General features: G+C 67.1%; 2 protein-coding genes across 4 annotated transcripts in view; one reads left to right on the top strand and one right to left on the bottom strand.

The window, feature by feature from the left end:
* Positions 1 to 18,283, bottom strand: part of AGAP3 (ArfGAP with GTPase domain, ankyrin repeat and PH domain 3) — a 36,625-nt gene extending 18,342 nt beyond the window's left edge. For 2 of the 3 annotated variants that reach the window (XM_056134777.1, XM_056134779.1), the window contains exon 1: positions 17,968 to 18,283. In XM_056134777.1, coding sequence (XP_055990752.1) covers positions 17,968 to 18,268 — 301 coding nt within the window. In that variant the 5' untranslated portion in view covers positions 18,269 to 18,283. Of the gene's footprint in view, positions 1 to 102; positions 959 to 17,967 lie in introns of those variants that run through there. The other variant, XM_056134778.1, reaches the window with a different exon arrangement.
* A 2,914-nt stretch (positions 18,284 to 21,197) lies between these two features.
* Positions 21,198 to 23,129, top strand: TMUB1 (transmembrane and ubiquitin like domain containing 1). Its single transcript, XM_056134810.1, has 3 exons — positions 21,198 to 21,512; positions 22,038 to 22,452; positions 22,635 to 23,129. The coding sequence occupies exons 2-3, from the start codon at positions 22,070 to 22,072 to the stop codon at positions 22,984 to 22,986; spliced, it is 735 nt and encodes a 244-aa protein (XP_055990785.1). The 5' UTR covers positions 21,198 to 21,512; positions 22,038 to 22,069; the 3' UTR covers positions 22,987 to 23,129.
* The last annotated feature ends 194 nt before the right edge of the window (positions 23,130 to 23,323 follow it).

Genomic DNA, 23,323 nt, shown 5'->3' with positions numbered 1-23,323 from the left:
GGGGCGCGGGGCGCGGGGTGGGCTCGGCGCCCGCCACACCCCCACCCCGCGGTCCCGCCAGGGGGCGCCCTCCCGCGCCCCCCGACGGGGCGCCCCGCTTACCGGCGGGCGCGCCCAGGAGCCCGGGCGGCGCGGCGGCGCGGCGGCTCCAGAGCGGCTCGGGGGGCGCGGGCGGCGCGGGCGGCGCGGGGGGCGCGGGGTCCCGGCGCCGGAAGCGGCCGGTGAGCAGCTTCCAGAGGCCGGCGGCGGCGGCGGCGGCGGCGCGGGGCCGGCCGGGCTCGGGGCTGCCGGCGGCCGCGGCGCCCAGCAGCAGCGGGTCGCGGCGGCCGGGCAGCGCGCCCAGGGCCGCGGCGTCGCCGTCGCTGCGGGTGCGCGCGCGGGGCAGCGGCCCGGACTCGGCGCGCCGGATCTCGTGGCCGCCGCGGCGCAGGCGGAAGCTGAAGCTCTTGCGCAGCGCCGAGAGCCCGCGCCGGGGCCCCGAGCCGCCGCCGCCGCCGCCGCCGCGCGCGCGCAGCCCGGGCCAGCGCTGGCTGCTCCAGAGCGCGGCGCCCCGCAGGAAGCCGGCGCTGCCCGCGCGGCCCAGCCCGGGCGCCGCGTCGGCCGCCGCGTCCTCCAGGCGGTTCACCTCCAGGAACGTCATGCTGGCGGGCCGCGGGCGCGCGCGGGGCGCGGCGGGCTCCGGGGGGCTCCGGCGGCGCAGCAGGCCCAGCAGCGCGCGGCGGGCGGCGGGCGGCGGCGGCGGCGGCGACGGCGACGGCGGCGGCGACGGGCCGGGGGGCCCCGCGCACACGCTCCGCGGCCGCGCCGGCTGCTCGCGGGCGGCGCCCAGGGCGGCCTGCAGCGCGGCGGAGGCGCGGCCGGCCGGGGCGCCCTGCAGGTCCAGCGAGTCGCACACGCTCAGGGCGCGGCGGGGCCGCTCCGGGCCGCGGCGGTCCCCCGGCGGCCAGCCCCGCTCCATGCTCAGGGCCCGCGCGCGGGGGCCAGGCCCATGGCCAGGGGCGCGGCGCTGCGCCCGGGCCGGGGCCGCGGCGCGCGCGGGACCTCGGGGCCTCTGCGGGCGCCTGGCGCGGGGCCCCCCGCCCGACTGCCTCGACTCCTCGGCGGCGGCGGCGGCGGCGGCGCGGCCCCCGGCAAGCCCAGACCTGGCGGGGCGGAGAGAGGCGGCAAGCCCGGCCTGGAACGCCGGGAACGGCGGCGCGGCGCGGCCTGCCGGGGCAGCCCCCAGCCCTCGGGAAACTGGAAATTCCAGCCCAGGGCTCCTCCTCGCGCCTCCAGCCCAGGCCCGGCCGCCGCGAGCTGTCATTAGGCGCAGGCCCCGTAAATAACAGTCCTGCGCGGGCCCGGTTCGGGGCGGGGGAGCGGACCCCGGCGCTGTCCGGGCAGAGGCCCCCGGGGCCGCCTCTGGGGGGCCGGGGAGGACTGAGCCGCCGGGATGTCTCCGGCGCGGACAGAGCCGGGAGGGTCCGGAACGCGGGGCAGTGCCATCCCCCGGACCCAGGCCCCCAGCCGGGACCTCAGGGTCACTGAGCCGAGGCGGGGGTCTGGCACTGGCCCCCTGCGGCCCCCGCGGGGAGTCCCCCCAGAAAAGGCAGGTCCGGCCCAGGCTGGGGGTGCGGGCAGCTAACTGCTGTCCACTGCCGCCTCACGCAGTGCGCCCGAGAACCGTGCAGAGCCCGAGGAGACCCCGGGTATCCCGGGCATCGGGCGGGACAGCTTAGGCTGCGGTGACGGGCCTGTTCCCCCCGCCCCCCTTCCCTTTCCACGTCTGGAGATGAGGCCGGGCTGGAGCAGAGTGGCACATTCCAGAGGGGCTGGGCAGGGTGCCTGTGGCAGGGCTGCACCGAGTTCCGGAGCAGCCCAAGTGGAAACTCCCAAGTCCCGGGCTGGACCTGTCCGGGGCCCGGGGATCCGCAGGCACTCGGGTCCCCGCACACTTTCCAGCTTGCTGGCCCTTCCCAGGCCCTCTGCCCAGCGACAGGCCGGCCGCTGGGACTGACCCTCAATGCCAGCGCAGGCTCCTGTCTCTCTCTCTCTCTCTCTCACACACACACACACACACACACACACAGACCCCCAGCAGGGCTCCCCACAGGCCTGAGCAGACCCCCCGGGTAGGGGGAAGCCCTGCCCCCCCAGCGTGCATACACGGGCAGGGCCATGCACCCTGCATCCGTGCTCACCCACCAGGCGGTTCCGAGGTGCAAGAGCACCCCCTGTGGCCCAAGGGCCCACGGCTACCTCGGCGCCAGCAGAATCCCTTCGGGAAGATCTCCCAGAAGGAAGCCTGGGTCGCTCCCTCTCTGCCCCGCCACCCCCTCTCGCCCGCCCCAGGGAACCCTGACCAGGGGTCAGCGTAAGAAGCCAGGACAGGCCGCTTCTCAGGCGCGGGTGGGGTGCGGGTCTCCCCTCCCACGAGATCCTATCCCGCTCCAAAGCCTCCGCTCAGCACAGCCCCGGGGCCACGGAAAGGAAGAGGGAAACGGCCCAGCCCCCAGCTCTCACACTGCCAGCCGGGCCCTGTGGCTCAGGGCTGAGAGGCAGGACATTTCCGGGGCCCTGGGGCTGCGCTGTCCCTGAGGCCTACGGTGTGGAGGGCACCCCTGGCACGCGGCCCACCCGGGTTCTATCCTCAGCACCACCCTGGGTCCCCTGCGCCCCGCCAGGGATGACCCTGGGCACAGAGCCAGGAGAAAGCCCCGAGCACTGCCCGGTGCGCGCCCCCCCCCCCCCCCCCAGTACAAACAAACACAGCGCATCTGGGAGAACCCGGTGCCGGCCTGCCACTAGTCCACAAGGGTCCCTGGGGGAGGAGGAAACGCCCTGCGGGACCTGGACCCGGTGTCCCACCTCCACTTCACATAGGGTGTGCCCGGCCCAGGCCTGTGCCACGTGGGGCCCCCGGGATGGGGTCAAAGGATGGTTTCCTGCAGGTACCCGAAGGCCCCTGGGGTGAAGGACAGACCTCCCCGCCCCACCCCACAGGCAGGGCCCAGAGGCGCCTCCAGCCGTCCCAGCTCGTCCTGCCCACCAGGTGGCAGCAAAGCCCCTTCCAGCAGCGGCCGCTGTGTGGAGCAAGTGTCCCCAGGAAGAAGGCCTGTCCCCAGCGTCCCACCCACTGCTGGGCAGACCTTCGTCCATGCTGCCCTCTTTGCATGGACTCTCTTCCCAAGGGACACTGGTGGCCATGAAGGGGGCAGGAGTGGCCAGGCCAGGGTCAGTCTCTTCACACGTGCCCCGAGCACAGCAGATGTGGCCCTCGGAGCCAGCCACCAAAGCCATCTTCCTCTGATTTGGGTGAGCTGCTCGGGGTGGGCTGTCCCCATCAATCACATTCAGAGACCTTGGGTGGGGTGGGGTTGGGTTTGAGGGCCACACCCCGCGGTGCGCAGGGCTGACTCCTGGCTCTGTGCTCGGGGATCACTCCTGGCAGTGCTCAGGGGATCCGATGGGGTGTCGGGGATCGAACCCGGGGTGGCCACGTACTATCTCTCCGGGCCCTGCATTCAGAAATCTGAAGCCAGCCCCTGACACGCCCTTCTTCGGAAACTCCTCACAGAAGCCATGGGCCGAGCTGTGGCCCCACGGGAGGCGGCCCTGCATATGACCATGTGGACACACAAGCCAGGGGAGGCCAGCACAGGGGGTCTCCCCGCAGGCCCACCAAGCGTGAACCTCCCCGACGCCCAGGCTGGAGCCAAGAACAGCGGGGAGGGCGCCTGCCTTGCTCACGGCCAACCGGGTTCATCCTGGCATCCCGTATGTGCCCCCATCACTGTCAGGAGTGATCCCTGAGCACAGAGCCAGGAGTCAGTGCTGAGCACCGTGGGTGTGGCCCCAAAACAAAACAACCGAAACAGCAATAATGGCAACAACAAGCGGTCATCGGTCATCGTTGCGGGACTCTGCCCTCATCTCCTGGTGCCATGGATGGTGCCCGCCCCCGCCCACCCCAGCTCCCCACCGGGGCACCCGCTGAGTGGACCCCGGCACTGCCAGCCCCTCCCTCTGGGCCACCCACTATTCTTCCTGGTGGACTTCACTGTCTTACTTCCTCCGTCAAGGTCGCCTCAGCAAGGCCGGGTGCTGGAAGGCTGCCTGGGTCCCGACGGAGGACACCTGACCCGGGTGACGGCTTCAGAGACCGTCACCTGCTCTGCTTACAAGAACAAGCTGAGCGAGTGTCTCTCACCCTCTCTCGCCCCCTCACTCCTCTCTCTCTCGCTCTCTGTCTGTCTCTCTTGCTCTGTCTCTGTCTCTCTCGCTCTCTTTGTTTCACTGTTTTGTTTTGTTTTTTTTAGTTCAGGCCACACCGGGGCTGACTCCTGGCTCTGCTCTACTCGGGGTCCCTCCTGGGATGCCGGGCATGGAACCCGGGTCGGCCGTGTACAAGGCAAGTGCAAGGCCCGTGCATCCCTTTTCAGTCTTTAGAGTCTGAACTCCTGCGAGGGGGTGGGCGGCCTCCCAGCACTGGGGGCTACCTGAGGCCCAGGGCCCTGTCCATTCCCAAGGCCGGGCCCACCCACTGCCCCCATCCAAAGGCCTGAGGATGGGCCCCCCGACTAGGTGCCTCCAGCCCCAGTCAGGCCCTTGCTGAGGGGGGCCCTGTCTGCCCCCTCCCCCGGCAGGGACAGCTAGTGGGGAGGCGGGGAGAGGACAGCTGGACACAGGGGCCAGGGCCCTGCTTCAGGTCACCGCTGGAGCTAGCATTCCCACCTGGGCGTCTGGCTGGCCCCAAACCCCGGGGCCTCCCTAGTCCTGGTCCTGGTCCCGGCCAGAGCCCGGCTGGCTGGCAAGGCGCCCAGGGCACAGGCCAAGCCCGGCCCAGCCATCTGCACAGCCCTGGCACCCACCGGACGGCAGGAACGAGGCCTGCAAGAGGCCCCCGCGGCCACTCCGCGCCTGCTCCTAGCCCTGCGTCCAGGGGGTGCCGCCCGCCCACCCCCTGCCCTGCAGACAGACCCTGAGGCACGTGGCAAGGAGGGGTTATGCCCATGTCCCCGCTGGCACCCACTGCCCATCTCTGCCGGGCCAACCACGGCTCTGAGCCACGTGACTGTTGACAAAAGGATTCCTGGGGGTTCTCCAGCGCCGCACTTCAACCCAGGCCTGGGCCGGGGTCCGAGGCTCCCCCAGACGCAACGGGAGCCACGGCCAGATTTCCCGCACATCACAGAGCCCCCCTTGAATTGACCTTCTTAAAGCCAACGGGCAGAACGGCCCCCCTACGCCCGCCCCCGGATTGTCCCGTGACAGAAAGGGACGCTGACTTCCGCCGGTCTCTCCAGCTGTCTCTGGCTCAGCAGCTGAGGGCGGGAGCCCAGCTGCCCGCAACCCGTTCCCGGGAGAGCAGGCAGGGCTGACTGTGGCTGACCGTGGCCTTCCGGTCCGGCACGGTGGTCTGTGGTGCTGGGGTCCCAGCCATGTGCAAGGCCAAAGCCCCCACCTCTAGACTTCCTCCCCGGCCTGCTTCTTCTGGAGGTTGTGGGAAGTACCCCCAGGGGTGCTGGGGAGGGACCCCGGGGCCTTGTCTGTGTGAGGCACGTGCCCTCCCACGGACCCCTGCCCCTGCCCCATCATTTTCCAGTTAGGCGGCTGCACCCCAGCTCCTACCCCCCAGCAGGAAGCCCGCACCCCACACCCCTTCACTCTGCACTCGCAGGAGACCCCTTCCTGCCCTCCCACGGGGACCCCCGAAGCTCACTCTGCAAGTGGCCCTTCCCCGACAGTCCATCTCCTACCGCCGGGCGGCTGCAAGCAAACCCTCCCGTCCAGGTGGTGGAATCCCCAAGGCGGGGGTCTCCGTGACAGGACCACCTCTGAGAAGCACCTGAAGACCAGGGCCCAGAAGACCCTCAAGCTGGGGGAGAGAGAGAAACAGGAGTTGTCCCCGTATCTGGAGGGAGAAGCCTAGGCCAGTGGTGCTCGGGGCTCACTCCCAGCTCTGTGCTCACTCTGGTGGGGCTCTGGGGTGCCGGAGGTCGAACCTGAGCCGGCCACGTGCAGGGCAGGAGCGCCTCCCCCCACAGACACTCCAAATCCCAAGCACCGGGGGTCGAGCCCGACGCCCGGTCACTTCCCTCCCTGCATTCGTCTCCCGGGCGTCCCCGCCAGCAGGCCTGTGGGACGGCCTAGACCCTTCCTGTCGCCCCAGCCCGGATCCCGGGGACAGGAAGTGGCTGACCTCCTACAGGAAACCACCTGGGCCGGACGCTGGGACGTGGGTTTTCGCCACCGCGTTTGGTCTTGGCTCTGCCTGGCAGGACACAGAGCCCTCCTGGCGCGCCAGGAACCCCAGGGTGCCGGGGAACCAGCTCTGGGGTCCCCCAGACACGACGCAGACACGAGCACTGTGAGGTGTATCTCTGTGAGGTGCGTGTAGCGGGCAAGGGTCCAGTCGGGCCCCAGCCTGACCCGGACACGAGAGGAGGTTCCAGGGGCACCCTGGGGTGATGGGGGGGAAGTGTGGGCGGGGCTTCCCATTCCTTTCACACTGGGTTTCCCGTGTGCCCCCACAACCCCCCAAGAACTGACCTTCCTCAAGCCAAGGGACTGAAAGGCCCCCAACTGCCCCCAAGGCTGCGGCCACCCCTGCACTGTCCAGTGACAGACACAGACGCTGACTTCTGCCCGAGTTTCCCTGCGGTGACACGGGTTTTATGACGACGAAGATGCACCTGCCCCCGTTTGGGGTGCTCAGGGCAGGACACTATCATGTCCGTGCCACGGAGGAAGAGAGCCCAGTGGGCGGGGAGAGGGACGGAGAGAGGGACGGAGAGAGGGAGTTTTCGGACTCACAAGCCGCATCCGGGCTGAGAGGTTCGGGGAGGGAGACGGCCTTTTCCTCCAGAATCTGGAGTCTTGGAGGACCCTCTTCCCCAGGACCCCACCTCCTCAGGGAGGGCTAAGCGGTACAGCTTTTTGGTATGAATGCTTTTTGGTATAAAATGAGCCTCACTTGCTGGAGTGATAGCACAGCGGGCAGGGCGTTTGCCTTGCAAGTGGCCCGACCCAGGTTCGATTCCCAGCATCCCATAGGGTCCCCAGAGCACGGCCAGGAGTAACCCCTGAGAGCATGAACCAGGAGTAACCCCTGTACATCGCTGGGTGTGACCCAAAAAGCAAAATAAATAAATAAATAAATGAGCCTCATTTGACACTCCCATCTGGGAGGAGCGTCCTGATTTCTGGAGGGTGGCCCATGAGGAGATTATCTGGTGCCGGCAGGGTGTGGCTTAAGCAGTGAGTACTGATAGATAATAATGAAAACCAGATGGGGCTGGAGCGATAGCACAGAGGGTAGCGGGTAGGGCATTTGCCTTGCACCAGGAGTGATTCCTGAGTGCATGAGCCAGAAGTAACCCCTGAGCATCGCCAGGTGTGACCCAAAAAGCAAAAAAATAAAAAACAGAAAATACTATATTAATAGCAAATACTATTTGCTATAATACTATATTAATAGGAGCAATAGCGCAGTGGGTAGGGCGTTTGCCATGCAAGCGGCCAACATGGCCAACCTGAGTTTGATTCCTCCACCCCTCTCAGAGAGCCCAGCAAGCTACCGAGAGCATCTCGCCCGCACGGCAAAGCCTGGCAAGCTCCCTGTGGCGTATTCGATATGCCAAACACAGTAACAATGGTCACAATGGAGATGTTACTGGGCCCGCTTGAGCAACTCGATGAACAATGGGGTGACAGTGACAGTGACAGTGATTATATTAACGGGCTGGAGCAATAGCACAGCGGGTAGGGCGTTTGCCTTGCATGCAGCAGAGTTTGATTCCTCCGCCCCTCTCAGAGAGCCCGGCAAGCTACCGGAGTATCCCGCCCGTACAGCAGAGCCTGGCAAGCTCCCCGTGGCATATTCAATAGGCCAAACACAGTAACAACAAGTCTGACAATTTGTTGTGAGATGTTACTGGTGCCCGCTGGAGCAAATCGATGAACAATGGGAGGACAGTGCTACAGTGCTTTTTGGGTCACACCCAAATTGGGTCACACCCAGTGATGCTCCTCTATGCAGTTACCCCTGGCTCTGCACTCAGGAGCACTCCTGGTGGTGCTCAGGAACCATATGGGGTGCCGGGGATCGAATTCGGGTTGGCCGCACGCAAGGCAAATGCTGGACTATCGCTTGGGCCCAGTGGCAGAGCACCTGTCCGGCGCATGTGAAGGCCCTGGGTTCCATCCCTGAAGGTGCGGCCCCCAAAGCCAACCAGCTCTCCCTGTTGCTGAACAGAAGTGAGTACTCCTGCTGGGGGCCCGTCCCCAAGACTCCCGAGACCCCCAAGCCAGGCACGACTCACACCACTGCCGGGTGACCCTGTCCAAGTCCGTCCGGGTCCTCCACCCCCTGCAGGGCCGTCCCGGCACGCCCAGCGCACACAAGGGACCCCCCCCCCCCCGCTCCTCCCCTCCACCAGAGCTTAGAACCCTTGATTTTAGAACCTGCGACGCCCCGGCAGGAGCTGTCAATCTCGTGCCGTGCCGGCGCCGACACCCCGTGCGGGAGTGTGGGGCGGCTTGTGTGAACAGTTTCAAGCGCACGATGCCGGCAATTTCCATAATAAAATCACTACTCCGGTGAAACAGTGCCTGGCGGTGCCAATCAAAGCCGCCCTCCCTGCGGGTCACCACGCCGGAGCTGGGCCGACCTGGCACCACTCTGAAGGCAGCGCCCCCGCCCCTCCAAAGCGGCCGCCGCTCTCCACCCAGGGCCCGGGGCAGTGCTGGGCTCTGGGTGGACCCGAACAGCCCCCAAAATGGGCTTTCCCCTGGCCAAATGCAGGGCCACGGAGGAGAGGTCTGCGGCGTGCGGAGGGCCAGCCAAGGGGCTCCCGTTCCTCACCCCCTACCACTAGCCCAGGGTGGGTCACACAGCTCTGTGCTCAGGGTCTCTATGGGGGTACCCAGGACATGACCCTGGCTGGCTGAGTGCCAGGGAAGCAACCCCTGCTGAGCCATCTCTCCGCTCAAGACTTTCTTTTTGGGTCACACCCAGCGATGCTCAGGGGTCACTCCTGGCTCTGCACTCAGGAATCACTCCTGGTGCTCAGGGGACCCTCTGGGATGCCAGGGATTGAACCCAGGTTGGCCATGCACAGAGGGCAAACGCCCTCCCTGACTGTGCTATCGCTCCAGCCCCGTGACTTCCTTTTCCTTCTTTCTTTCCTTCTTTCTTTCTTTTTCTTCTTTCTTTCTTTCTTTTTCTTTCTTTCTTTCTTTCTTTCTTTCGTTTTGCTTTCTGGGTCACACCCGGCAATGCTCAGGGGTTACTCCTGGCTCATGCACTCAGGAATTGCCCCTGGAGGTGCTCAGGGGACCATATGGGATACTGGGAATCGAACCCGGGTCGGCTGCACACAAGGCAAACGCCCTACCCGCAAGGCAAACGCCCTACCCGCTGTGCTATTGCTCCAGCCCCGACTTCCTTTTCTTAAAGGCTTGCGTCTAAGATTGTCCGGTCGACCCGGACAAAGTGTCCACTGGGTCATGGCGGGAGCGGGGACGGTCCCCCAAGAGTAGATGGGCCAGTGTGGACTGTCCCGTGTTCGCCGTCAGCTCTGACGTGGGGTGGGGACAGGTCTGGGGAGGGTCCTTCCCACAGCTGTCCCTTCCCTGGACAGAGGGCAGGGGACCGGGGGAGGGGTGGGCCCTTCCTGGGCCCAGGGCAGCGTCTAGGTCCCCAGGGGGCTGGCTACAGAACGGGGCTCTCACCCTCTCCCTGAGGTCCAGCTAGGGAGAGAGGGGCAGGGCTGGCAGGGAGGAGCCCGACGCCCACTGGCTCCTTCCGTCCCAGAGCTGGAGACCCCCCCTGAGGACCCCTGGATGGGGGCCCGACCCTGGGCACCTGCCAGCTTGGCAAGCGCCTGCTGTCAAGCCCACGTCTCTGCTTTTGCTTCTCAGGCCACAACAGGTGGCGTTCAGGGCTCACTCCTGGCTCCAAGCTCGGGGATCGCTTGGCAGGGTTGGGGGGACCCCATGGGGTGCCAGAGATGGAACCCAGGCCAGCCCCGCGCAAGGCCGCGCCCTGCCTCCTGCACTGCACCCCTGCCCAAGCCCCAACCGCAGCCCAGGGCGCCCGTGACCAGCTGCACCAGCAGCCCTTTTGCTTTCGGCGGGTGACGCTGTGTGTGACTCAGTGAGACTGCAAGACGAGGGAGCCCGGAGGCCGCCAGGCATGACCGGAAGCCAAACTAAGAATAAAAATAAAAGGAAGGGGATAGTCCGAAGCCCGAGTTCGACCTCTACCTCCACCGGGTCCCCACACCGCCATGCAGGTGACAACGAGGTCTTCCGGGACGGGAGTGGCAGGACTATGGGAAGGTGCCTGCTTTGCACGCAGCCAACCTGGGTTCGATCCCCGGCATCCCAGATCCCTGAGCACCGCCAGGAGTGAGTCCTGTGTGCTGAGTCAGGAGTAATCCCTGAGCATCATGGGCAGGGAGGGCAGGGGAGGGCAGGGGTTAAGTTCCTATCTCGCCTGCAGCTGCGGGAGGACCAGAGTGAGGCATGAAGCCCCAAGGCGCAGTGGCCGCTGCCCACATGAGGGCACTGCCTCGGATAGGCGGGGGGGGGGGGGTGGAGAGGGGGGGCGCTGGTCTGGACGCTTCCGCCCCCCCCAGCACCTGAAGGCCTCCAGTGTCTCTCCCGTCCCCAGCCGAGCCGTGCGGGCGCCCAGGCCCTGTTCCTGCTGTCCAGCCGTGCCCGTGGCACATGCCCGTGGCTGGCAGCTCACACAGTTACCCACTTGGCACCGCCTCGCTCCCAGCCTGCCAGGCTCTGCCAGCTCGGCCCAATTCTGCATCCCTGTCCGGCGGGGTCCAGGAAGCAGCGCTGGCAAGGCTGCAAGGACAGCACCCATGGCCCGGCCCTCCTGCAGGTCCCTTGGGCGCTTGGGGGGTGGGGGCGCAGGGGGGGCAGGCAGGTAGACAGATGGACAGAGAGACGAACAGATGGGCGGGTGTGCGGACACCCAGGGGCCGGCGCTGTCTAGGAACTGCACGCGGCCGACCTCCTCCCCGCATCTCAGCCGGGAGAGGTGAGCGCTCGCACTGACAAGAAGTAGGTGCAGGATTCAAACCAACAGCCCGGCTCCAGAGACAAGAACTGACCCCAGCATTCCGTGGAAGGCAGCTTGGAACAGTCTGGAACAGTGTGGAACAGCCTGGAATAGGCTAGAAGCAACAACCAAGCAGAGGCGGCTGACAGCACTACGTGATCCGGCTCTTCCCTGGCCCGGGGGGCTCATGAGGGGGGGCTGGTTAGCATCCCAGCTCTGGGGAGGGCTTTCGGGAGCTGAGGTGGCATGCGTGGCGTGCAGGGGCGGGGCTGCAGCTGCCAGGGAACCCGGGACAGCCAAAGTGACCCGTGAGACCAGGGCCACTTGTGTCCAGCCCTTAGAACGTGCAGCCTTGAAACCTCCATCCAGAGGAAAAAGGTTCTGCCCGCAGCAGGACACGGGCGCAGGCCCAAGCATGGACCAGGGGACCTTCTCTTGGGAGACCTTTTTTTTTTTTTCGCTTTTTGGGTCACACCCGGCGATGCACAGGGGTCACTCCTGGTTCTGCACTCAGGAATCACTCCTGGCAGTACTCAGGGGACCCTATGGGATGCTGGGAATCGAACCCGGGTCGACTGTGCGCAAGGCAAACGCCCTACCCGCTGTGCTATTGCTCCAGCCCCGAGACCTTTTTTTTTCTGTGCTTGTTGGTTTGGGTTTGGGGGATACACCCAGCAGCATCGAATCTAGGGTAAAGCACACCCGCCCGCTGAACCATCTCTCTGGCCCGTCTTAGCGTGCTAGAGGGGTCACACCCAGCGGTGCTGGGAGCCCAGGGCCACACACACACACACACACACACACACACACACACACACACTGCGCTAGAGGTCAAACTCAGCTCGCTGCAAAGCATGCGCTCTGCCATCTGGACTAATTCCCAGGCACTCGAAGGCCCTTATCTGTTGGAGTGGGGCCGCAGCTGGCCGTGCTCAGGCCTTACTCAGGGATCACTCCTGGCAGGCTCGGGGACCAGAAGGGGTGGCCTGGATTGAACCCCGGTCAGCTGCATGCAAGGCAATGCATCCCTCCAGCCCGGGTCCCCCTTTCTTTAACGCTGAGACACCGAGAATTGTTTCTCCAGTAGGACAACCTGGGGCCCAGACACCATCCACTCTTCACAGAAGCAAGAGGCGGGGCTGGAGCGATAGCACAGCGGGTAGGGCGTTTGAGCCCCAGCATCCCAGATGGTCCCCTGAGCACTGCCAGGAGTAATTCCTGAGTGCATGAGCCAGGAGGAACCTCTGTGCATCGCCGGGTGTGACCCGAAAAGCGAAAAAAAAAAAAAAAACCAACAAAACAGAAGGGAGAGGTGCCTGTCAGGGTCACTGTCCTTTCTGCTGGGGGGCTCGAGACCTCAGGGCACCCCGAAACCCCTCAACAGTATAAGTGGATGCCAGTGAGTTGGAAAATACTCCGACAGGGGCTGGAGAGATAGCACGGCGGGAAGGGCGTCTGCCTGGCACAGGGCTGACCCGGGCTGGTCTCCAACAACCCATATGGACCCCACTCATGCCAGGAGTCACTCCTGAGGGCGGTGAGCTCCCCTTCCCGCTGCAACAGAGCCCTGGCAGCCGAAACTCTCCAGAACTAACTCACCGCCAAGCTCACAGCCGATCTCCACCGGCTCGGACGAGCCTCATCCAGGAGCGAATCTGCTGAAAAACCCAGGTCTGGGGGACTTGTGACCGAAAGCTCCAGGCTGGCACGGAGTCGGGAATGGCGACCTCCCCCATCTCCCTGTGCTCCGGCAGCCTGGCAGTCACGCCCACCAACTGCCTCTGGCGCCATATAAGCTCCTTAACGGCCACCACCCAGAGGCGCACCAATCAACCTCGGAAGAGGAAGAGAGAAACACGACGCAGAGATGACCCCGCACCCCAATGTCACCATCCAGTTAAAAATTTAATTCTAGGGGTGGAGCAATATCACATTGGGTAGGGCGTTTGCCTTGCACGCAGCCAACCCGGGTTCAAATCACAGCATCCCATATGGTCCCCTGAGCACTGCCAGGAATAATTCCAGAGTACAGAGCCAGGAGTAACCCCTGGGCATCGCCGGATGTGACCCCCAAAAGAAAAAAATGTTTAATTCTAGCTGTATCACCCTATATAAAATCTTAGGGGGCTGGAGCGATAGTTCAGTGGGTAGGGCCTTTGCCCTGCATGCAAGGGTTCGATTCCCAGCATCCCATATGGTCCCCCAAGCACTGCTAGGACTAATTCCTGAGTACAAAGCCAGGAGTAACCCCTGAGCATTTTCGGGTGTGACCCCCCCGAAAAAATCAAAATAAATAAATAAAATCTTAGATTTCCTGGACATCTCATATTCTATACAAGGGCTTAACGGCTCCAAGGTGATACCACACTCTTCACACGCTTTCTCTAAGGAAACGTTTTTGGATCATTTTTAGTGGATTACTCATATAAGCAATCTACAATAAATTATTGAGGTCCTGCTTTGGGGACAGGCTTTGGGGACCGGGGTGGAGTAATTCAAAATATGGTGGTGGGAAGGTATAATAGTGGCGGTGGGATTGGTGTTGGATTATTGACTGTAATCAATTATTGTGAACAACTTTGTAAAAAATAAAATTAAAAAAAAAACCACAAAGGAGTCACCCCTGAGCACGGCCAGATGTGGCCCAAAAACCAACCAACCAACCAACCAACCAAAGAAGACATTCCAGAGTGGGCCAGAGCCATAGCACAGCGTGGAGGGCGCTGGCCTTGCACGTGGCTGACCCAGGCTCGATCCCTGGCGCCCATAGGGTCCCCCGAGCCCCACCAGAAGTGGTCCCGGAGCACAGAGACAGGAGGAAGCCCTGAGAACTGCCGGGTGTGGCCAGCACCCAGCCTCTGCCCCCTGCAAAAAGACATTCTGAGGAAAATCAAAGCAAGACTCTGATTCCCAAAGCAAAGCCGGTGAGCATCTCCCGGACGCCCCCTGAATCAGCACCCACACGGACACGCTGGCCTGGGGGAAGCTTGGGGTGTGCGTGTGGGAAACGGGCCTGGGGTGGCCTCCAGCAGGAGGGGAGGCCTGGGGCTGGGAGGAGCCGCCAGCGGGCTCCTGTCCCCTGTCCGGCCACCCGTCCCCCATGACCACTGCCGGCGGCAGCTCAGTTTCCGCTGACCAAAGCAACTGGGGTTTGCGCTGCCCAGCCCCCTGCTGCGGGGGTAGCCGCTGGGTCAGTCGACGGGTCAGTGTCGGGGAGTCATGACCTCTGCATGGACTTGACCATGAGGATGGAGCCACGTCGGCCCCCCCAATCCCTCCCAGGTCAAGGGCCTGCAGGAGCTTCCCGTCACCTGCACATTAGCAAGAAAACAAAGGGGCCGGAGAGACGGGCAGCGGGCACAGCACTGGCCTGGCACCCGGACACCCCTTTGGCACTACACTTGGTCCCCTAAACGCTGAGCACTGCCCCAAAACAGACTAACCCAAAACAGGAGAGCGAGAGAGAATGAGGGCCAGGTGGCCACTGCCCTGGAGAGGCAGGGGTGCTCGCGGGGCCCCCCAGGACCCTCCAGGGACAGCATCACACCAGACAGCGCCCTGAAACCTGCTCACTGTCCCCAGGCCCGGCGGGGGCAACCTGCCCTCAGGAACGAGTCTTCTCTGGGGACGACAAGGCAGGGCAGAGCCTGGGAAAGGCCCCGTCAAGCCCTGGGGGCTGGAGTGAGGTCCAGGACCGGGAACAGCTCAGCCAGCCGCAGGCGCCTCTGGGTGTGGCCCCCAACCTGGTCCTGTGCCCCCTAGCCCGGCCAGCTGCAGGCGGTCCATGCCAGTGCCCCCTGCCACCACCTCTGCCAGCTGCTCCTGTGTGTGGTCTGCGGACCCCACGCCTGGCACACGCACGTGCGCGCACACACACACTCACACACACACACGCGCATACACACATTTGCGCACTCAGACACACGTACTCACACACACATACTTTCACAGACACACACACACACACATATGCTCATGAGTGCGCGCACACACACTCAGGCATCACGTGGGAGGAAGTCGGGCTGGGGCCCCTGGGGGCCCTGTGGGGCTCAGGGCAGCCCAGGACCGTCCTCAGCCAGCCCGGCCTCCCCCGCACAGCCACACTCACCGGTGCCAGTTTGGGGTGTCTCGGGCGTGGGGGACAGCATGCTGCCACCCGAGGGTCCCGCGGCCTGAGCTCAGGCAGGGGTGGGTCTCTCCATCCCTGGCCCCGGCCCTCCCCCTCATCACGGACGGGTGTGGCGGAGACTCTCTGCGTCTGACCTTCGCCCCCGGTTTGGTAACGCCCTGGCACCACGTCAGTGTCCTCCCGCCACGGGCGGCCCCACTGGCCTCAGCCGCCCCCAGCCCCCTCTCCCGCCTTCCTGGGCGCTCCTGCAACTGGGCCGCGCAGCAGGAGCTAAATAAATGTATCTGGAACACACGCGGTGGCGTGGCCTGGCCGCGAACCCCCCCCCGCCGCCCCGCCCCGGCACCCCCCCGCTGCTCCCCTCCGTTCCTCGATTCCTAGAACTCCTCTGTGGAAAGTCCTAGATAACCACACGGCCCCGCTGCCGGCCCTTCCCGGGGCTGCGGGTGAAAAACGCAGGCGCAGAAGCCGGCGGACAAGGGGTGGGACCCACTCAGGGCCGATCCTGGCAACTCCCGGAGCCCCCCTGCGCCCTGCCAGGAGCCTTGAGCACCACCAGGAGTGGCCAACCCCCCCCCCCCCAAAAAAAAAAACCCAAAGAAGCTCCAGTGCTTCTGTCCCCAGCCCACATCAGCCACTTGGCAGGGGCATGAGGACAAGTCCCCAGTGGGGGGTGGGGGTCCGCTCCCCAGAGAGGGTCTCACCAGGTGGGGGAGCCCACCCTGAGGACCAGGACAAAGGGCTCGGGGGTAGAGGGGGGGGTTCCGGGTGTTCCGACTGTCCCCGCTGAACCGCCACCCACAGAGCTGGAGCCGGGAGCCAGGCCGGTCCCCAAGAGGGGCCGCAGAGGTGGGCAGCCCCCACGGCCCCTCCCCGGGCCACCCCCAGCCCCCGAGCTCCACGTCATCCTCTCACCAGCCCAGGTCTGGAGCCAACCGGAAACCCCACACCTGTCCCTTCGGCTTCCAGAAGGTCACGGCACCGAGCCCATGGGGGACGGGGACACGGTGAGGTGGCGGGCACCCTGGGAGCACCGAGGGGGGCTTGGGGACACAGGACAGGAACAAGCCACCCACTGGACGGAGCCTGAACCCTCACGTGCCGCAGCCAGATGGCCACTTCCTGCCAGCACACACCCACCAGCTGGTCCTCCCAGGCCACCTGCCTGCCGGACCCCCAGAAGGCCCTCCTGCTTCTGCGCCCCCCACCCCCACCGGGTCCCACTGCCGGGAGACCTGGCCCCCGCGCGGCCCTGAGTCACTCACGCACCCCGTGTCCCCCAGGTGTCACCTGAGTGACTCAGGTGGGCAGCACCCAGAAAGCTGGCCCCACCGCCGGACTGCGGCAAGCCTCCCCTCCAACCCATCTGAAGGACACAGGGACCCCAGGGGCACAAGGAGGTCCCAGCTGACGACACGTGGGGTCACCTTCAGAGCAGGGACAGGCAGCCCTTCCCCAGCAGCTAGCTGATCGGAGGCTGGAGGACATCGGCCCACAGGAAACAGGCCTCCAGGCCAAGGGGCATTTAGGGACCAGGTGAGACCCGGCCCTCAGGGGCCACCGGGGAAGAAGGCGGCCCTGGGCAGGACGGGAGCAATCTGCCAGGCAGATGGAGCCAGGCAGGCAATGGGTGGCCTGCGGGGACTGATTGGGGGGTGGGCTTGGTTTTTTGTTGGTTTATTTATTTTTTTGGTGGCAGTTTCGGTTTGATTTTTGTTATTCCTGCCTGCCTACGGTCGGGAAACTGAGCGACTGTAGGGTGGGAAGCTGGGATGAGACGGGTATTAAAGATGGGTCCTGGGCAGAGAGAAGGGGAGAGGCTGGGCGAAACGGACCTTGCCAAGGCAGCTTGGGGAAGTGGGCTCAGAGCGGGGCCAGCTGACAGGGCCCGGCGCGGAGCAGCTGGTCGGGTGACAGTGAGCCACCAGCTCCCGGGATGGGGCGCGGAGACCAAGCCTCCCTCCCGGCGAAGTTGGAACATGGGGTACTTCCAAACCGCAAGGGGGAAGCTGGTTGGGTGTGTATGTGGTGTGGGGGGTTGGCCGGGAGGGGAAACCCCCGCCTGTCAGCTGAGGGATGAGCAGAGAATCCGGACCTGCCCATCTTGGGGACACTGGTCTCCCTGCCCGCCCCCCTGGGCCGGGGGCACCCCTTCCTTCCCCTCACACAATGCCCGCCGGCCTGCCTGTCCGCCCAGTCCCCAGGCCACCAGGAGATCCAGGCCATTCGCTGCACTCCAAGTTAATGAGTTTCTCTGCCACCTAATTAGTTCTGAGCCGGTCTTGGGAGGGGGGACATCAGGAAGGGTGGGGGAGGGAGGGAGACCCTAGCAAAAAAAAAACGGGGGGCAGGACGCGGGCCCAAGAGCGGGCCTGTGCGCCCCAAAGACCAACAAGGTCTGGGGAAGGAGCCCCGAGCGGCCGGGCCCTCGGGTGCCAAGCGCAGGGGCTCTTGGGGGACATGTCCGTCCCCCACATGTCCAGTCTGGCCAGGCCCACCGCCTGCCGCGGGTGGGGGTGCAGGGCGGCCCTCTTCCCGCGGCCGGCCGGCTGGGCAGGAAGCAGATGGCCTGAGCCTGGCCCCTCTGCCCGGCGGGTGCCCAAAGGTCGCCCCCCGGCCCCCCGCCCGTCTCGGTCCGGGTCCGGGGAGGAAGGCGCGCCGCGGGCCCTCGCCGCCGGCTCGGGGGCCCCTCCCGGGTGCGCGGCGGCGGCGGCGGGGTCCCCGCGAGCGGCCGCCTCCCTCCCAGCCACCCACCCACGCGGCCCCCCGCCCGGCTCACCCTCGATGGAGATGACGTGCTCCCGGATCTGGTTCTGCAGCGCCAGGTCCTCGATGCGCTCGATCAGGTCGTAGATGGCGTAGATGTTGGGGTGCACCGACTCGAAGCGCTGGATCTCGGCGCGGATGGCCGCCGAGTTGGAGAGCGCGAACTGCGGCGCGGCGCCGCCGGCCAGCTGCGGCGAGGGGCCGCCGCCGCCGCCCCCGGGCCCGGGCCCCGCGCCGCCGCCGCCGCCGCCCCCCGGCGCCGCCAGGCTGGGCTGCTGCTGCGGGCTCTGCCCCCCGCCCGCCGGGAAGTTCATGGCTCCGGGGCGCGGGGCCCGGCGGGCCCGGCCCGGGCGCGGGGCGCGGGGCGCGGGGCGGCGGCGGCGGGCGCGCGGCGCGGCGCGGGGCGCGCGGGCGGGGGGCGCGGGGCGCGCGCCGGGGGCCGCGGCCGGGCCGGGGGGCGCCGCCGCCGCGCTGGGGCCGCCGCTGCCGGCCGCTTCCCGGCGCCGCGAAGCCGCCGCCGCCGCCGCCGCCTCGGAGCAGCCTCCAGCGGCAACAACAACGGGCCCGGGAGCGCGCGGCCGGGCCCTCCCCCCGCGTCATGCGCACGCACCGCCGCCCCCGCGCGCGCGCGGCACCCGCCGCCGAGCCCCCCTCCCCGCCGCCCCCGCCCCTGCGCGCCGCCGCCGCCGCCGCCGCCCCGCGCCCCGGCCTGCCGCCGCCCCCGGCCCGCGCCCGCGCCCGCGCGCCCGCCCCTCGCCGGCGCCGCGGGCCGCGCCCCGGGGCACACATGGACGCGGCCGATTGGCCCAGGCGGGACGCGCCGGGTCACCCCGGGGGGCGCCGAGCGCAGCCCCTCCCCCTCCGCTCGCGCTGCCGGCCGACCGAGGCACCCACCGGGGGGCGGGGGGCTGCAGATCGGGGGTCCCGGCTGCTTCCCGACGCGCGACCCGCGTGCTCGACCCCATCCTCCGGCCCGAGAAATCAATCGGACAGCCGGGGAGGGCCTGTTGGGCACGCCGCTGACCCCAGGGCCCCCGAGCGCCCTCTCCGTCCCCCTGAGCACGGAGAACCCCGCGGGGTGTGGCCCGGCGCGAACAAACGGGACCCCTGCCGGACCCGGAGAGGGTGCTCCTGCCTGGCCTGTGCCCCCCTGGCGTGAAGGGGGAGACCCTAGCGCGCTTCCTCCTCCGCTCACCCCTGTTTTCGGTTCCCAGTGTCCCTCTCCTCTCCCACTCCCAGCCACTCCTTTTGTTTTTTTTCCGTTGTTGTTTGTTTTGGGGACCACCCCTGGCTGTGCTCAGCGCTCAGGAATCACTCCTGGCGGGGCTCAAGGCCGGCGCCCTGCCCCTGCACTGTAGCCCCGGCCGCTGGCCACTCCTTCCTCCTGGACCTGGACTTCCTTCCGTGTCCCAACCCCTCCTGAGTTCCCGCTGCCAGTGCTTCCTGCACTGCTGCCAGCCCCTTCCCCAACCCTTCCCAGAGATGGCACACGCAGGGCCTATCCCAGAGACCAGTTGGGATTCCCCCGGGGATGACCTTGGCGCCCGCCACCTTGTTTCGTTTTGTTTGGGGGCCAGGCCCAGCAGTGCTCGGGGCTTTCTCCTGGCTCTGTGCTCAGGGATCACTCCTGGCGCTACTAGAGAACCTTCGGTGATGCCAGGGATGGAACCCAGGTTGGCCACGTGCAGGACAAGCGTGTGATCTTCTCTCTGACCACCAGCCTTTTTACATGCTCAGCCAACTTTCCAGAACAAGCTGGGTCATTGCCCAGGGTAGGGCTGTCCACCATTGCGTACCCACACAGTTCGGCCCCAGACCAACCAGCCACCAGTCCTAAGGCTCTTCTCCGGGAGAAGCTGGTCCCGCCGCAGGCTAATCAACGTTTGGATCCTCTCCAGCTCGGGAGAGATGCGGTTTTCATTGACCTCTTTGACCTTAGGATGCCTCATGCCTGCTCCGGGCTTTGCCTGAGACATGTAGCAGCTGAAGAGAGCAGGTCCCTCATGATGTCCTGCCAGGCTCCGAGCAAACCCTGACGTCTATTTCAGACGCTTATTTCCAATGAACAGCCAGTGGCTGTGCCAGGAGCCTCCAGGAGAAGCGCCCGGGGTGAGGAATGCCTGAATGGGTGGTCCCAGCAGCACACACACACACACACGTGTTGTAGCACTGGGATGGCGGGTGCTGAGTCCACGCCCCCCCCCTTAGTATCTGAGCCACATGAAGGCGAGGTGTGATTCTCCACTGCATTACCAGGCTCTCTCCCACAGAGAGTAAACGTTTGTGGGATAAGTGCATGTTCAGGAGGAAAGGAAACAAAGCGATATTTGCTCTGATGTTGAGACTCTGTGACACTCCCAAGGTAACATTGGCTCCCACACCCGGGCTCCTGCTAAGAACATGGGGACACACACACACACACACACACACACACACACACACAATTACTTTTGTTCCAGTCTAGCCAATAGAAAACCCCCAGAGGAAGATATTCGCTCTGTATGTTGTAATTCTAGTGGCACTCCCAAGGTGACATTTGGAGGACTTGTTCCCACAACCAGGCTTATGCTGGGAACATGGGAGGCGAGGGGGAACAGCTTACGATTATTCCAGACTCTCTAAAATCCCCCAGGGGAAGGTGGGGGAAGCCCCCCTACACACACACACACACACACACACACACACACACAGGACCCAGAGCCTCTCCGGGGGCGTGCTGGGGAGGCAGCCCTGAGCCTAGGTGAGCAAAGCAGTACCAAGCCTCTCACGTCATTCTGACTGTAGTTAATAAAAACCGACCCTGCCTCTGCGTGGCCTTGGGAGTTGTATTTCGGGAGGGGCGGTCTCAGACTTTAAGGGCTTCGAGAAGGCAGCCAAAAAGCCACATGGTGGCACGGGATAAAGCGTCGCAGCTTCCTGCACGGGCCGCTGGGGGCCAGGTGGAGGCGGGGACCCGGCGGCTGCAGGACCAGCCCCGGGGACGGGGACGGGCACCCTCAGCCAGCACGCGGTGCCGGGCTCCGGGCAGGGCCCCCGCCCCGGGCGCACCCAAGGCGCCTCCTGGATGCCTCCTCCTAATCGAAGGGGTGGGGGATGAGGTGACCCTCCCGGCCCAAGAGCAGGCCGGCGTGGACGCTGCAGAGCTCCCCGGAGCCTGCTTCTCCCGACACGAAGAAACGCGGCCTCTGACGTGGGGCCGCTGACGTCGGTTTCTGCAGCGACAGATGTCCCGGGTGCCGACGCGGGAGGAGGCGGATCCGGCTGCCGCCCACGGCTCGGGGGGTTAGGACAGCGCCGCCGCCCGCCTCCGCCGGCCCAGGGCGCCTCGCGGGCACCGGGACGCGCCCGGCGACACCCGCACGTGGGCCCGCGGCGCGGGGGGCGGGGGCGGGCGCGGCGGCCCGCGCCGGACTACAAGTCCCACAATGCCCCGCGCGGCGGCGGCGGCGGCGGCGGCGGCAGCGGCGGGGGCGGGGGGCGCTTTCAGGTGTCTGCGACCTCGGCGCCTCCCGTCCGGAAGTGCCCGAGGGTCCGCTATGGAGCCGGCGGAGTGGGGCGGTGAGTGCCCGCGCCCCGGCCGCGCCCACCTCCCCGGGATCGCCCGCGCCCGCCCGCCCGCGGCCCCGGGGTGATGGAGGGGTCGGGGTGCGGGGGGCCGGCCGAGGCGCGGCGGGGCCGGGGGGTGCTGGACCCGGTGGGGCGGGGGGCGCGGCGCGGATGCGGGGGTCGCGGCGGGCAGCCCCGGGGCGGCCGTCGGGGCGCGGGGTGGGTGTTCCGGGGCAGGCCGGGGGCCGAGCGGGGAGGACCCGAGCCGGGCAGGAGTGAGCGCAGCTTCGGGGGAGGGAGGGAACCTGGGGCACGGAGCCGGGGCCACGGGGGGCACGCCGGGGGGGCCGGGCGCGGTGGCGGTTGAGCCGGGGGGCGACGTTGCGTGGGGTCGAGCCCCAGGGAACGCCAGGTGGGGTAGCCCGGGCAAGGTGCACGGCCGGGGCCGCGCGGGGGGCGGGGGGCGTCCCCCGGGGCGGTTGAGGACTCCGGTCCGCGGGGGTCGGGCTGCTCACGGCCCCCTTCGTGCCTCCCCAGCTCGGTAGCAGCGGCGGGCACGGGCGGCTGCCATGGCCCTGATCGAAGGGGTGGGCGATGAGGTGACCCTCCTGTTCGCCGTGCTCACCTGCCTCCTGGTGCTGGCCCTGGCCTGGGTCTCCACCCACACCGCCGAGGGCGCGGCCCCGCCGCCCCAGCCCGCGGGACCCCCGGCCGCGGCTCAGCCCGCCGAAGCCATGGAGGTCTCGGACGACGCGGTCAGCGGGGAGACCCCCAGCCTGCGACACCGAGGCCCCGCGGTGCAGCCGGACCCCGGCGACGGCGACGGGCCGCCGGCAACGCCCCCAGCCCCGGACGCCCCCCAAGAGCCCCTGGTGCTCCGGCTGAAGTTCCTCAACGACTCAGAGCAGGTGGCCAGGGCCTGGCCTCACGACACCATCGGCACCTTGAAAAGGTGAGGACAGCACAGGACCGCGGACGCGCGGAGCCGCTCGGGGTGGACGGGGAGGTGCCGATCGATCGGTCGCGGCTGCGCAGGGCCCAGGAGGTGGCGGGCGCGGAGGCCGGCAGGGGGCTCCGGCGGAAGGCGGGTGCCCCCTGAGGCCCGCCCTCTCACCCAGGGCCCTCTCTCCCCAGGACCCAGTTCCCCGGCCGCGAGCAGCAGGTCCGGCTCATCTACCAGGGGCAGCTGCTCAGAGACGACAGCCAGACCCTGGGCAGCCTGCACCTGCCCCCCAACTGCGTCCTCCACTGCCACGTGTCCGCGCGCGCCGGGCCCTCGCCGCCGCCCTGCCCGCCCGGCGCGGAGCCGAGCCCGTCGGGGCTGGAGATCGGCAGCCTGCTGCTGCCGCTGCTGCTGCTGCTGCTGCTGGTGCTGTGGTACTGCCAGATCCAGTACCGGCCCTTCTTCCCGCTGACCGCCACGCTGGGGCTGGCGGGCTTCACGCTGCTGCTCAGCCTGCTGGCCTTCGCCATGTACCGCCCCTAGTGCCTCCGCGGGCCCCGGGGCCCGGCTCCCCGCGCCGCGCCGGCCGCCACCGCTGCTGCCTGCCCCGGCGGGCCTCGCGGGCCTGCCTCTTCCCGCTGCCCTGGAGCCCGGCGGCGCTGCTGCTGCGCCGCAGGGCGCCCCGGGGGTCGGGCCGGGCCGACGCCCCTCGCGGCGCCCCTCCGCGGGCGGCAGCCGGCCCGCAGCGGGCGCCCCTGGCAGCGGCGGCCTCGTCGGGCGCGGGCAGCTGCTGCCGCTGCCTGGGGCCCGGGCAGGGGCGGGCCGTGCCCCTGGGCCCGTCCTAGGCCCCCTCGGGGCCCTCGGAACTGCTCCTCCTCCG

The sequence above is a fragment of the Sorex fumeus genome, unplaced genomic scaffold (genome assembly GCF_029834395.1).
Source record: "Sorex fumeus unplaced genomic scaffold, SorFum_2.1 ptg000107l, whole genome shotgun sequence".
In the NCBI taxonomy this organism is placed as follows: domain Eukaryota; kingdom Metazoa; phylum Chordata; class Mammalia; order Eulipotyphla; family Soricidae; genus Sorex; species Sorex fumeus.
The sequence above is the reverse complement of the archived record's forward strand: the minus strand, read 5'-3'. Positions and strand labels throughout refer to the sequence as shown.

Bases quoted from the DNA above. Each gene is read 5' to 3' on its own strand.
- TMUB1 (XM_056134810.1), top strand. From the start codon at position 22,070: ATGGCCCTGATCGAAGGGGTGGGCGATGAGGTGACCCTCCTGTTCGCC. The intron at 22,453-22,634 runs GTGAGGACAGCA...CTCTCTCCCCAG, and splicing joins ACCATCGGCACCTTGAAAAG to GACCCAGTTCCCCGGCCGCG.